The 15,716-nt window shown below is 38.3% G+C and overlaps 1 protein-coding gene across 5 annotated transcripts in view; it reads left to right on the top strand.

The window, feature by feature from the left end:
• Nucleotides 1-15,716, top strand: part of PARD3B (par-3 family cell polarity regulator beta) — a 429,076-nt gene that overhangs the window by 12,357 nt on the left and 401,003 nt on the right. For 4 of the 5 annotated variants that reach the window (XR_011048762.1, XM_068407691.1, XM_068407692.1 and 1 more), the window contains exon 2: nt 14,344-14,445. The exons of the other annotated variant lie outside the window; for it this stretch is intronic. Coding sequence is in view for 3 of the 4 variants with exons in the window: in XM_068407691.1 (XP_068263792.1) it covers nt 14,344-14,445 (102 nt within the window). In the remaining variant the exon portion in view is untranslated. The remainder of the gene's footprint in view (nt 1-14,343; nt 14,446-15,716) is intronic. 5 annotated transcript variants of the gene reach the window in all.

Raw genomic sequence — 15,716 nt, 5'->3', positions numbered from 1 at the left:
TGCTAAATGTAGGTCATGGTCAACCTCTGACTCTTGTCTTAAAGGTTTGAGAACAGACAATATGAAAAAAACCACCAGCTTCTTTCCAGATGGCTGAATGCTTGATGTGTCTTTATGTTTAGCTGTCATTCAAATGTGAATGCTGTGGTGATTATAAGTGTCTTCCATTTTTCTGGTTTGAAATGATCCCTTTTATGCATTGTGTGTTTAGAGAGTAACTATTTGGCTTATCAATAGGGATTTTAGAGGGAAAAAAAAACAAAACTCAACTTGATGGTATAGCAAAATCCAGGGTGTTACTGTTAATAAGCAGACTTGACAGTGCAGGTCTTAGCTCCACATACCATGTTACACACAGTCGTTGTTTTGAAATAGATTGTAGTGGACTATTAACATTCTGCAAAATGTTATTTCAGTTATGAAACATCTTGAGCGTGATAAGTTTCTTCCTACTGGTTTTCGTTAGTGAAAAATTGTTTTTCTGCAATCTGGAGGGGGAAAAAAGTTTGGTAGAGAAGGTGTTTCTGGGAAGGTGTTTCTTTTAATTGGGAAGAAAAACAAAATCTAGATTTAGTTTTTAAACTGTAAGTATGAATCACGCTTTTTACCTGGTGGTTTTAGATATATATGTGAGTTAATACTGAAAGATGCAAGCTACAATTTAATGATCAAACTGTTTAATACTGCTAAATATTAAAGTAATCTTGCTAAAGCTCACTTAATGAATTTTCAGGCTTTTTTCTTGTTGCTTTTTGTTTTGGAGCCTAACTTCATAGTGTGAGAAGTACCCCTAATAATACAGCCAAAGCTGTTGCAGGTTCTGTAGGAGGCCAAATCACTTACCTTATGTGACCTGTATACCGGCAAATTCTGATGTTATCGTTTTTTTCTATTAACTGACAATGGCTGTTTCCTTACTAGCCATTAAAAGAGAGAATCAGCTGCTTCCTTGCATGTGCTGGTTTCCTTTTTCAGGCACTGCACGTAGCGATAAAATTCAGTGAAGGTAGATCCAATTACTTTGCTGAAAAGCCTTCAGCATCTTGTGGCTGAACTTGTCAGTGACCGGCTCTCTACTGGTGTTTGTGTGTGTGAATTGGGAAACTGAGATATAATCACCTCTGTTAATGAGAAGGTAACGTTACACTGGCAGTCCTATTGACAGCGCATTGTGATAAAGCATTCCTGTAACCTGGTTAGCCTTGAGCATTCTTGTGAATAGTGGCTGTGTTGCGTCTTGTTTGCTGTAGGCCTTTCCCATAGGTCTTTGTTTAATTTTACAGTGAAATCTTACTTTAGGTGGTTAGGCATATGGCATAAAGTTTGGGTGATGTCTTAATTCTGGCGTATTCTGTATTTTCAGTCAGGTGAAAGTAGAAGTTGATCTGAGGAGTGAGAGAATTGTCCTTGTTTGGGTTTCATCCAGTTCTGTCACTTGGCTCTGACAATATGGTTAGAGGTAGAGGTCATTTGGGCTATTCACCAGGTGTTTTTGCTGTATCTCAGAAGTCAGATACTAAAACTTATCAATGTTGTACTGTGCTAATATAAATTTTAGTAATATAGCACAAAATGTAAGAGAGGTTATATAATAATCCCCACTGTGTAATGTTATGCTGGTAAATATTTTTATTACTTTTTAAACTTCCTGCTCATTTTCTTTCAAACAATAGCCAGAACCAGTAAAGCTGACTGGTCTTCATGGAGTTAGGCAGTGCTTGCCTGTTAGTTGTGCCTTCGGAGTATTCTTGACCCAGTCAGTTTTGCTGCTGAGAAGCAAAGGGGGAAGGAGGCTGGTTAATCTGGCGTTTCACCTGAGAGCAAAATGGCATGTGATGGCTTTATCTAGCACAGATCTTGCTCCAACACCTGGATGGCTGAAAATCCTTTATTTCTCTCCCTGCTCACCCAGTTCCTAGTTGATCTATTACTTCCCACCACCACCTTTTTCTTTTTTTTTCTTTTTTCTTTCTCTTTCCTTTCTGTTGTAGTGACCTTCTGCCTCAAAGGGACTCAACTTACATCTTCAAATACTTCTAATGCTTTGGGTATTTAAAACTACCATGACTGTGTCAGCATCTTTCTAGCACTGGGGCCTACAATTGTCCCTAATGGCTCTATTTTGGAGCGCTGTGACCAAATGTACTGTGAAAGGTCATGTGTTTTCTTTGTCTTCTGAGTGAGGAAAAAGACCCCAAATCCATTCTTAACACTTCTCTAAAGAAAACAGTGAACTGTAACTGCTGGTAGGTTGCCAGAGAGCTTGGAGAGACCTGAGCAATGCACCAGCCTTGTAAGTGTGACAAGGCAGTGGTGGGGTAGGGTCTGAGTGGCCTCACTGACAGCCCAAGTCTGCCAACCTTCTGCCAAAATTCCTCCCCAGCCTCTGCTCAGTGATTGATTTGTGCCAGAAATAGGGTGGCACTGCAGCAGAAAAGTCCTACTGTTTACTGTGAAATAAGTGAAATACTTTCATGTGATTGAGGGAGAGGACTTTTCCAAAAAAATACGTAATGGCTTTCTATGTGGAATTAAGGACATAGTTCTGTAATTTACTACTGTTTTTTCTTACTTGAGCTTTGTCTAAAGCTCGGTTCACGGTACAGGGTTTTATAGGACTTCAGCATACCTGATCTGCATTGTCTTGCAGGCATTTGTACTCTGTTTTGTGGGAATTTGGAGTCTGCTGTTCCTCAGTCACATTTGAAACTCCTGTCAGCTTCTGATAAGCAGTCCTGTGTCAGCTGCAAATACATTAATCACTTTACCAAAGAAAGGCCCAAACAGTTGTCGTAAAATAATCTTAGATAGTTTCTAGATGCGGGACTGAAGTGGTGGCTGCTCTTATTGTAGATGCTGAGCCATTTATCATTTGTTGTTCAGGATCTGGTATACTTCAGTGCTGAGTTTGTTACTGAGTTGTGTGAATTTACAGCCAGCCTGTGTTTTTGTTACCTGTAGCTTTATAGAATGGTATCTTCAGTTTTAACTGGCAAAATAACAATGCTGCTCTTTGCTCACTTAACCTGGACTTTGCTTTTGAAGTACAGTAGTCTTGTACACATGCCTTTCTTATTTTCTTAAGTTTCTTTTTTCCTTATTTCTGTGTGAAAAATGGGTGGCAATTTGAAGGAGTAGCTTTATAGTTCTGTGTGCTCACTTTAAGTTGGATTTTAAGAAATCATGACTGTGGTCCCTCAGCCCCCCAGTGTTACCTTCAGATATCAAACAAAAAGCCAGACTCAGTGCTAATTAATTATTTGTCAGGTGCCTGTAGCTGTGTAGCAGTTTGCTTATTAGCATAACAATCCCACTCTGAATATTGTAGCTAATATTTGACACAGAGCACTTGGGATATGAAAGTTAAAGCTTAAAATGTTGTGGTTTTACTTAGAGATGTTTTGTTCTGGAGCTGTTGGGTTAACTTACATAGGGGTGTGTCTTTTGTGTTTATACATCGTTGAAGCAATCTCGTCTAATGGGCTTGATGAGCTAAAGGATGTTCTTAGTTTATAATTGAAGATTAGTTTACACTTGCATTCTTGCATTCATGTAGTTATTTTGGGTTCAGAGCCTGGCATACAGTGCGCTCCAGTTTCAACTGAGACTTTAAGGGGAGGTTTTTTTGTAGTTGTTACAACTGCAGTGTGTGGACTTCTTTGTCTAAATGGGTGTCTCCAGCTATCTTTGCCTGTTCTGGTTTTGCATACTCGTTCTTCACTAAATATTCTTCTTAAATGTCAAATGCTGGAATGTAATGTAAAGGAGGGCTATGTGATCCCTCTACTGATGTATTCTCTACATCATATTTTGTTTGGATAATATTCAGATAGTGGGCCATATTCAGCGAATGGTTCCCATTCACATTAAGATTCAGTATAAAAACAGAATGCTCTTATTTTTGAAGGATTCCAGTACTGCAAATCAAATCAAAGTTTGAGTTCTCTGTCATTTTGGATTTATATATCTATGCTCTGACTATTAGACTGTTGGGAATCCCATGCTAGGGATATCTCTGCAGTTTTTTCTGTTTTCCTCCTCAGACCTAATGTGGGAAATGGGTATTTTTTTCCCCTGCGTATTCAGCTGCCAGGGTAAACCAACTTTCTCTTCTTTCTCCTCTCTAGTGATAGTAGAGTTCACTAGGTGAGTTGAATAACTACCTTCCCTGCCTTGTGAAAAATGAAAATACTTTCTGTTTATTAGTATATACTCCTATTAATTTCTCAAAGCATAATCATTTAAAGATGGCTAAAGAACAAGAAATATTCTAGTCCGTCTTTGCAAACACTGTCTCTGAGGGATGGAAGAGATTCACTGTCCCTCTCTTCTGCTGTGTTCTACAGCATGCAGGTGTTAAGTGACTCAGGTGGAGAAAACCTCTTCACTGTGCTCCCTTTGCCATGCTTTGTAACTTGTCTGATAACTGTCTGTGTGGTTGTGTTCTATTGCATGTCTTCCAGGAGCTCAGAGCAGGAACATTATCTTTAAATATTAACTGGGACATTTTAAAAAAATAAAGTGGAGGTGATGGTGGCGTGTATATAGCCTGTATGTCAGGTTGCTTGTAGCAAGCATCTTCACCTTGGGAGACCACCCAAGATGGAAGCTCTCTGATGTCCAAGCCTGTCTTGCTGTAAGGAGGTGGCTATTATAACTTGTAAATATTTGGTTTTCCGTCTACTCAAGAAAAACAATGTGTTAATTGTACATGAAAAAGAATCAAAGAAGGAAAGAGGAAGAAAAAGAATGGGAGGATGAGTTTCATTCATCTAAAGTGAACTTTGGTGTATGGTGGTGTGAAGAGGATAGGTGAAGGAGACAGACAGAAGTGGTTATCAGTCCTTACTTATGCTGTTGTGTTTTGACTTATAGTCTTAGTACCTAGCCCTATTAATTTCTCAGAGCACAATCATTTGAAGGAGGCTAAAGATTAAGAAATATTTTAGGCCCTCTGGTGACTAGGGATTGACTAGCGATTTTTTTTTGGACCATTTAGCATGTTAAATGTAAAGCTGATAGTGAGCTGTGCTTACGCTGTGTTAGTCTCATTCCAAAGACTAAAAAGAAACTGCTTTCTGTTGTCACCTGTGTCTGCCTTCACTCAGTAATCCCCTTGACTTTAAAGGAAAACAAGGGAAGATTTTTCTGCCCTTTCCCAGACGGGTAACAGTTCTTCTGTCCCGAGTCGTGGTAGTCCAGAGGCTTTATGCATGAATTGCTTGGTTGTCTTTGTTTGTGTTGCTCTTTACGCTCCAATCCTTAAGAGCCAGCAAGGCAAACAGTGTGAGCAGACGTCACAAAAACTGGATGTGCTCAGATAAAACCAACCTTAGTGACAAAGATAAATCTGCTTCTGTACTGACCTGATCTGATTAGAGTCCCTGTTTTCACATCATTTTTTTTAGCACCTTCAAAGACAGAAACTTTTAAAATCGGATATTTAAAGTGACCTTAAGTAAAATTTTATTTTTCCTTCTTTCCTGCTTTGTAATTGCACCATTTGACTATATCACATCCAATGATGATTTAAAATAAAAGGGGTGGGGGGGGGGTAGGGGAAGGATAAGTTTTCACAACTAGTCTTGAAAGATAAAATGAATGAATATAAACAAAAATTTAGTGTTTGTGTGTGTGAAAATACATAAAATGATATTTTAAAATTTTTTTTTTAATCATTTGTTTACATGGAATAGCTTCCTCTGCTGTGGTCTAAAAGCAGATCTTCTAAATGGTAGGGCAAGTTGTGTTGTTTTGAAAAAAAAAAAATCTTTGGTTCAGCTCATACTTGAATGTTTAATTTATTCCTGTTAGGAGGAGTAAAATTTCTTCTATGTTGTCTTACTGTGTGAAGAAAACATCTTAACCTCTATGAAAATCAAAATGTGTGATTTGGCCAGAAACAAAGCATGATGGATATATTTTTTAGACTGGCTTTACTTCCTGTGATCTCTGATTTTATTTCCTGTATTGAAATCAGGGCACACAAGCTGACACAAACCAGGCACAAACAGATCAAGCGTGTCCTTCTCCATTAAACACCCGTGTTAAAAAGTATTTTGATCTTTTGAGAGGTTCGGGTTTTTGTGGTTGATGTGTTTTTAATCCTTGTGAAAAGATGGTCCTTGATGCTCATTTGCAGGTAAGAATTTGCTTTTTTAAAAAAGGTACTGATTTAAGGATCCTTCAGTTACTTTATTTCCTATATGTTCCTCAGGCATGCAGATACTTAAATTTTGTTTGTTTTGAGAGTCTAACTTGAACTTGGAAACAGTTCAGCACACTGAATTAAGGGAGGCTTACTGAAGAGAAATTTTAGATAGGAGTTGGCTGCTGGTGTGATGGATGATACCATGCTCAACAGTTATGTTGTAATCTAGTATTCTTTTAATTTTCTTGAGGTAATTGGTCTAAGATTGCGTAAGTTACTATTAGGCAAAAACTCATTTTAAGAGGCCCTCATGTAGCAGGCAATGATGTCCTGTCCTAGCCTGATGAAATGTATAAGATCTCTGATTACTTCAGTGAATGCTATGGAAAGGGAGGGGAAGTTATGTTTTGGTGGTGAGGTTGAAAGCTTGTTAGTCAGCTCTGCTAAATTTACTGTTAAAAGTGAAGGACTTTGTCTTGTATGTACTCAGAAGTTTGATTGCTTGGAAGTAACTTCTTCCTGTTCTCCATCACCCCCTGGTTAAGCCAGAATTCTGCTCTTAAGATCCTTTATTAGGTGACTTTATTCTTATAGTACTTTGTTTTATCTGGAAGGCAGATTAGGAAGCACCTTTTACAGTCACCTTTCTAGGATTATTTCTACTGTATGGCCTTCTGTATTTTCCGTAGTTTTATTGCAGGATGCTTAAAAGCAGTTTAAGACTACCTTCTGTCCTTTGCCCTCACCTCAGCTTTAATTTCTGTCTTTGAGCTCCGTCAGTATAGATCTTTTTCTTGAATATTGCTGACTTGAGAGAATGTGTGTCACTTCAGCTGGTAGAAGGATATCAAGAAGTTTTTTCTTCTCCCTAGCATCTTAAAGAATTTTCACTTCTAATGCAAGCACATTCAGAGTTTTGGTGATATAAAGACAATGTAATTAATGCCAGGTAAGAATTTGTTTTCAACAGTGAGACCTAGAAATGTGGGTTTGTAACTTACTCTGTTGTACCGTAATGCCAACTGAACTCTGGAAGCTTCCTGAACAGTGAAACCTAAATGTTGCTTTTTCTCTATTTTTGGAATTTTGTGAAAAGATGACCTAATTTATACTCAGTTGGCCTTCATATAGGGAGGCTTATTTGGATCTGGTCAGTGCTAGGATCTGCTGAATTCCGTAAATGTCTGGAACAGACTTAATCTCTTGTGCAGAAAGCTGTTTGTCTTTGATTTTCACAGAAGCTTCTTGTATTGCTTTTATTCCATAAAAACGTCATCTCTGCAACATACAATATTGTTACAGAAATGATCAGTTCTACTACTTCAGCTATCTTCACATGTATGAATGTAGTTCTTTGCCTGCTAGGAGGACAGGGCATGATACTTTTTTACTAGGGTTTCTCTTAGGTTGTATAAGGTTGGTCAAGTATTTGTACCTTGTGTTGTTGGTGAGATCTAACTATTCAGCTCTAGATCATTCTTGAGAAATCCCTCTGCTGTGACTGAGGAATATTTAACAGACAGTAGTGATAATGTGCAGTATGCAAACATTTGCTTCCTGATCAGCTGTTGATTTTGGGAACTCAGTGTTTATATTCCCATAAAACAGAGCCCCACCTTTACTACAACTGATGATGGCAGCCCAGTTGCTGGCAGTTGAAATTACGTCTGACTAGAAGTACCACTTCAGGCTTGTTTGGAGGTGGTTGTGGTAAAAAACCAAAAATGCTAAAGGCTGTTCTAATTTACTGATAAATTTTGAGGAGGATTTAGAGGTGAATTTTGAGGCTGTGACCAATCTCATCCATCTGTTCCTCTCCAACTCCCTTTTTGTACTCTGCTCTGCAAGCTGTGATTTGAGAGTAACTAGTGCTGTTTGGTTGTGGATAATGATATATCATGTAGCCTCAGAATGCTTATAGAAATCATTAAATACTTCTTATATATTGGGAGGTAATAGATAACATTGCAATATACAATCTAAAAATAATTAAATGGTAGAATATCTCTCTCTTATTGACCTTAACCTAAAATATCCCCTTCAGCAGGAAATATGTTGTGGTTGTGGGTTTTTTAATCTTATTTTTACACTGTCTAAATGACAGAAAACAACATAGCCAGAGTCCAGTCCTTCACCCCAACTTTGACCTAGCGTTTATTCTGTTGTTGTGGATGTGGGACAGCCATATGTGATTTACATTTTTTAAACACATCCTTTGTCATGCTGTGCTCCATTGAAGTCTATTTGCTCTAGTGAAGCAATAATGTGGAGGTGCTTCTAGAACATCAGCCTGAAAAGTAATTGTGGGAGGAGTCTTACTAAGTCATTCCTACTTTTGAATTTTTCAATGCATCCTCTCTTTACCATATTTAAATTAAAAATTCCAAGATAGTGATTGCAATTAATTTTATGCATTCTGCACAGCAGAACAAATAACAGCATCAAACAATAATTGATTGTGAAATCATTAAGTGGTGGTGTTTATTTTATTGATGGGCCAGATGAAATGTATTTAAACTTGTTAGAATTCTCTTGCTCATTAACAGTCTGAAATATGCTATATGGACTGCAACATTTATAAAGTACGTTGCTTTAGTTTTCAGAAAAGTAGACTGAAACTTTACTGTTTTGAGTTTGGAACAAAAGGAACCAAGGTGGTGCTTTTTGATACATTTTAAATGTATATCTACAGATGTATATTAGAAAAAAACTAACAATAAATGGGAATGTCTTTTAATTACAGACTAATTGGTCTTTCACTTGAATGTGTCTTTGTTGACTGAAAATAAATGCATAGAAGAATTCTTTAACCTATTTTAGACTATTTGAACACTGAAGATGTTGCATTGTGGCAACAGTTAAGTTAGGATTCTGTGACAACATGAATGTCAAAACCACTTTTTAAAATTTATATCACTTCTCTGCCTACGTTGCACTTGTGCATTCATGTGACCTGGCTTTAATTTAACATTTGGTAAATATTTGCATAGTAATTCCTAAAGTGTTCTCCCACACATAAAGGAAATGATGATAAACAGCTTTTGAGTGGCTTGATGTTAAACACAAACATGACTTGCAGCCCTAAGGTAAAATGCACATTAGAGTAACTGTTCAATATTCATTTGGGAAGTGCTGGTATGTATTACACCAGGTAACTTATTCATACTTTTTCTTTACATATTTAGATGTTTCTGTTGTATACCTCAGCTGAACTTCTGTGTAAGCGTTGTATGGTTGTATGCCGTGCTGTAAGAGAGCTTCTTACCACTTGTGCTGTTAGGATTTTTTGGAACTGTTTTGAAGAAGACCTGTAGATGTGTTTTCTCCTCAATGACCCTGCCAACAGGGGAGCATTTAGGAGCACAGGTAGACAGTAACCATAGTTGAATGCTGCCCAGAGCTTCTAGGCTGCTGATAGTGTTTTATTTTTACGAGAGACTCATTCTTTTGTTTTTCAAAACTAATTCTTTCTTCTTCAGCATGTGAACTTCTAGTGATGATGGCCAAGAAGATGCTGGGAGGAATCATTCTAGACACTGTCACTCATTAGAAGGGGATTTTAATCTCAAACTAGAAAACTAGATCCTCTCAGTTAAAAAAAAAAAAAAAGTCCTAGCATTTAGAATACAGTTTTTACACTTTTTTGCTTTATATTTGGTAGTTTTCTCACCAAGTGCTTTCTCAGTAAATACGTTCTTAATCAATCCCTTCCCTCAGCAAAAATGGGGTAAGCGTAATCTTACCCTGTGTTGTTTACAAATTTAAAAATCCAGCATCTTCTGCTTTCAACAGGTAAGAGGTGTTATTTCATGGAAGCAAGCATATGCAAGCTTGGAATAACCCTTCACATATGTAACACTGCAACAGCCTATCACCGCTGTTACTGGTGTTACTGGGTTCTGACTTTCCTTTCAGACCTTTCAGAAAATACTGTAGAAACAGAAAAGCTGTCTGTTTTGCAAGAACTCCAGTGACATACTTTACAAAGTTGCTCTGCTACTTTGGAAATGCAGTCTCCTGCCTAGTGGTTTTAGAATGCATGGAAACCCCAAGTGTTCTTGATGCTCTTTGTGACTGTTGTATCTTTCTAAAACATAAGAAACTTAAAGTAAGACCATCCCTTTCTCAGGAAGGTTTCGATTTCTCCTATGATGATTCTATCCTGGATATACCACAGTTATTTTTCAGACCTGTTCTACTCGTTTTGAGCTCTAAATAATGTGTAAAACGTGTGTGTGCATGCATATGCATGCACATTCATTTTTCCTCCTGTTACTGTCCATCCCCTATTCATCATGTGGACGAAATGCTATTTGGGACTTAAGATATTCAGCTCTTACATCTGCTGGTAGTTAATGGCTTGTTTTATATGGCGAGTTAGCTAAAATATTGGTCTTTTATTTATCGAAGCTGTCTGGACTCTTGGTGGGAGTAAAGAAGCACAGAAGAAATTGCTACATAGATTTTAGTTTGTGGGGTTTTTTTTATATATAGACACTTTGTATCCTGTGCATGGCAGTGTTTGGAGTTCATCCAAAGAACAGAGAATGTTCTCTGACTTTGAAATCTCTTTGGAGTGGGTGAGTGATTTTTGCTGGTCAGATGGACCTGTGTTACTTCTGTGACTGTGCAGCGGGAATTTCCTCCACCTAGGCTGTCTAGCGGTAGTTACTATGTACTTCGTCAACCAAGTCTATAAAAAGCATCTCTCCCCCCTGCTCCCCAGCTGTTTTTTTAACTTCCAGGGATGAAGGTCTGGTTAAGTTAGGAGAAGCCAGTTTCACATTTGTTTGTGAAACAGGAAGTGTTCGGGCTTGTAGTCTCTGGTGGTTACTGTAATTGGGGAGTCCTTGAGATCAGGTGGCCATAGTGGCTTCACACTGTGTGTACCTGAGTCAGTGTGTGTGTGGGCAGCAGTACCTCAGCTGTCAAGAAGTATTTTGCTGCCAAGGAAACTATGTGAATACTGTTCTGTTTTAGTTCTTGTATTTCAGTGTGAATTGCTATTCCTTTCTTTTAAAGAATCTACCATTGACTGCACTTGCTCCAAAGAATTGTTCTTTCAGCTTGATTTAGAGACTACTTTCTCTTGATATGACCACTAACAAAACCGTTTAATTACTCTATTTGCGGTGGTCCAAAGTAAAAGGATGGTTAGGAATTTGTTAAGCTTAATGTAGTTTAGGGTGGCTGTGTGTCTTGAGCTTACTTGCTGCATTCTGTTGGGACAATAGAGCTTTTATACTCCTTTCTTTCTTTGTTTCTTTTTCAATGACACATCTGGGTTGGTGCGGCTGCTGAATCACAAATAGAAGTGGAAATTGAAAGCAAAACATTCTAATCAGCTGTTTATTTTTTCACATTAGCTGTATTCTGTCTACCAGACACTTAAACGGAATAATATGTATAGCAGGTTTTGTATATCTTCGGACAAAAATGGTAGCTGCAGAAGTTTGTCTAATTAAGAGGAGTGGTTTCTGAGTATGCTGTTTTAGTGTTACTAACTATGGAAACCTTTTGTGATTGCGTTAGTCAAAAGTTTCAGGAGGAACATCTGTAGCTACTGATGCACTCCAGTTTGAGAGAATCATATTTTGTAAGTTTATTGGTAGGGTCAAGTGACATTTTCACAAGGTTTCTACATTAGGTAAATTGTTTGATCTAAGTTAACATGCTTGCTTGTTGCATAGAGGTACGTTTCTTCTCTGCCTTTTCATCTTAGAATTTCGTGGTTATGGTAGAAATACTTAAATCATGGGCTTTAAAATAGATCTTTGAGGTGTAATAGTTGTCTACACTTCATCACTTTGCAGAGACAAAAACATGTTAATTGATTTTCTTCAATTTTGTAATTTTGAACACCTGATACCTAGAATGAACAAACATTTGTTATTTCACAGATGGGTGGTTTCAGTGCAAAATGAAATAACTGCAGTTAGAGGTAAATTAAAGGCTAAACAGACATGTTACAAGTAGAGATACTTCTATGTGCTTAATTGGGGTGGCTGTCATTCAGCCATACTGTACCTTAGATATACTTAACCCTCAAACAAATGCAAGGGGGTAAAAAGGCTGTGGGTTAACCTAAGGCAGCTAAGGCCCACGCAGCTGCTTGCGCACTCCTCGCCCAGTGGGCTGGGGAGGAGAATCATAAGGGTATGAGTGAGAAAACTCATGGGCTGAGATAAAGGCAGTTTAACAGGCAAAACAAAAGCTGTGTACACAGCTCTGCTCTCCCCCCCGCTTCCTCCTCCTTTTCCCCAGCCTTTATTGCTGAGCACAGTGTCATATGGTATGGCATGTCCCTTTGGTCAGCTGGGGTCAGCGGTCCCGGCTGTGCCCCCTCCCAGCTTCTTGTGCACCCCCAGCCTACTTGCTGTAGGGGCAGTGTGAGAAATGGGGAAGGCTTTGATGCTGTGCAAGCATTGCTCAGCCAAGCCATCCCTGTGTTACCAGCACTGTTATGGTCACAAATCCAAACCATAGCACTGTGCAAGCTATTATGAAGAAAACTAACTCTGTCCCAGCCCAAACAAGTACATGTCAGTTGAAGAATGAAATTGAACTGTGGAAGCTAGATGGGCCAGAATAGGAAAAACATTTTGTTTAGGGTTCATCAGCAAAGTTGATAGTGGCATGATGGGCTGACCTGTTGGTAGTGCTCGGATTGTTGTGGTGTGAGGTTTTATGGTTTATTTTTGACTGCTGTCTGTTGATGATACAATAAAAAAGAGGTCTAATGCAATTGATCCACATCTGTACCTATGACGGAATTATCCTAATTTATCTGCTGTCTGCATCACTTGATGGCCAAAGTTATAGAATGCCCATAAATAAATGCGGAGTGGAATATCCCTACTTCTCAGGGACTTCATTACATGGGGGGTATCCAAACTAGAGATAAGGAACTTGCTAGTCTATATAGTGTGTCTGTTGTGCTTTACTTTGCTTCTGAGAACTGTGATCTGTTAGACCTGATAAGGAAGAAGGGATTGGAGATATACCTGTAGCGTAAATGGAATCATTGGGATTATGTATTTCACATCAGCAGTGCTCTTCTTTGTCCATTTCTGAAACCTTTTTCAAAGCTATGTGTGTGAATGCCAGCTTCTTGACCCTTAATTTCAGCATATTCTGGCCAGTTTCCATAATATTTCATGGAGGACTCAAATATGCTTTGCCATCTTAACTAAGCGTGTTTTCCTTTCTTCAATGTGCTGTAGAAGATGTGCCAGTTCAACATTTATCAATGCTGATACCATAGAGTACTCAAACATGTTGCCTATGACTTGATGAGCTGCAGTGTGCTTGTTGAACCACAATAGCTGGCCCTAATGGGATAAATGTTCAAATGTTAACTAAGGCAATTCAAATATAACTACCACTTAGCCTGTCCCCCTTGGAAGTTACCTGTACGCAGGTTTGGCAGCAGTGGTTACAGACTCCCTGATTTGTGTTTCATGTCAAGGAGAATTTGCTGTTGAGCAGTGCACTCTGAGCCTTTTGGCTTCAGGGTCGGTGGAACGCTGTCTAAGCTCCCAGTTACCGCAGTGAAGTAGTTAATATATGAGGAAAGCAGTTTTGGAGAGCTAACATGATCCCTGATAATATGGTGCACAAAGTTGCATTGGAATTTGAGAGCATTTATTTGTGAAAATAAACTGGAATTTATTTATTCCGTTTGTTTGTTTTTTCGACACAAGAGCCTGACCTACTTCCTCAGAGAAAGAAATGATGGGTGTTTTTATATATATAAATATACATACACCCCCCCCTGTCGTGTGTCCCCCCCCCCCCCCCCCCCCCCCCCCCGCCCCCGAAACTGTAAGGAGTGGAGGAGTGGTGCATGTCCACACATACATATATATATTTATGTGTGTGGGCTGATAACCCAAATATTCCAACTATAAACTATTGTAAAAAGAAAAAAGTTTATAATTTTTTTTAAACTATTTAACTTAAGTAAAGAATGATAAGGCAATGGAAATGTACATTTTAAAGATCTTTTGCATAGTGTCTTGTTAAGTGTCTGTAGTTTTCATTCTCTCTCAGTTTCAGGTAGTGGCTCCAAGCTTCTACCTCACCATTAAAGAGGGAAATGAGTGAGAAGCAGATGGGATACAAAGCTGGTTTGTCCGATGGCACTAAAACTATATGAGGTTAGGTTAAGAAGTGTTGTGTCTGTCTTACAGGATCCAGCTTCCAGGGTAAATATACACCACCTGGAATATACAGATGGAGGAATCCTGGACCCAGATGATGTGCTGGCAGATGTTGTGGAAGACAAAGATAAGGTAGAGCTGAGATGAAAATACTACTTCTGCTCTTTGCTATGTCTTTTCAAATAATTAATGCTGCTTCCTCATTTCTTGGACATCTGGCAGGTGAAGTGGGTGTAAATATTCTTAAATTAAACACATCTGCCCAGAGGTGCTATAGCGCTCTGTTTCTGGAGTAGAACTGGGGCGGGGGGTGTGTGTGTGTGAGGAAAGCATGACCAAAGCACTGAAGATAATCAGGGGAGCCTAGCAGTTGATTTAGGACTTAACCTTTTCAAGCAGTTCTGTGTTTCTTTTTATTGGTGTATGAAAACAGAGCGGTGAAGGAATGTGAGTTTTGCAAGACATCTTTTTTTATGCCACTTAAAATATCTTTTATAATCTCTTCCGTTGCTTAGAATTAAGTTTCTGGGAATAATTCAAATGTCATGGTTGAATATGTGTGACAAAATAAACGGACAAATCCTGCGATGACAAGAACAGCTGCCTCAACTGTGTTAAATTTCAGGAGGAGTTCCTGTGATTTGCTACTGAAAGTCTAAGCAGGCCAGTTATTAATTTTAAAAGCTATGAGTCTCTAACTTTCAATTCAAATAAGATAAATGTCCTTTCTGGGTAGAGAATTAGTAGCTGCAAAGAATCCCCTTTTAGTGTTTTTGTAATTATCAGGAAAATTTAGTTTTGGGAAACTAATTGGTGACTTATTTTAGCATAGAGGAGGAGGAGGAGTATAATTTATATTACTTTGCTGTTTTTTTTTTCTTTCTTCTTCATAAAATCAGAGGAAAAAAATATATCTAGTTATTTGAAACTGAAGGTCCAAATATGGGATCTGCCTGTACTTTCAGACGAATAGCTTTGTCTATTTACAGTGCCATATGCTTGGTGACTTCAAAAATAATTTTGAATATTGCAAACAGAAATGCTAGTTTTGTGTGCTGTTGATTGTTCAATGACTTAATACAAAGTGCAACGTTTTGCTTATGATTAATGGGATGCTGTTTCTCAGTACCTTAGAAAATTGTCTAAGGCATACTTCAGTGTCATTTTATGGTGGTTTGTGTGGGAATTCTGAAAAACAATGGACCTCTGTTTGGTATGTGTTTTATCAGACTTGTATTTCTTGCTTGTCCATGTTTACTGAAAGTGTACTTAAAACATCCTAAGACTTTTTTTCCAGTAGTGTTTAGAGACTAAAGACTGAGTTCTGAGGACTGACAGTTGTATGTAGCGGTTAAGACCATGAACATAAGATGTCATAAAACGAGATAGTGCATCAAAGGGAA

Source organism: Nyctibius grandis, chromosome 9 (assembly GCF_013368605.1).
Source record: "Nyctibius grandis isolate bNycGra1 chromosome 9, bNycGra1.pri, whole genome shotgun sequence".
Lineage (NCBI taxonomy): Eukaryota > Metazoa > Chordata > Aves > Nyctibiiformes > Nyctibiidae > Nyctibius > Nyctibius grandis.
This window is presented reverse-complemented; position numbering and strand designations above follow the sequence as displayed.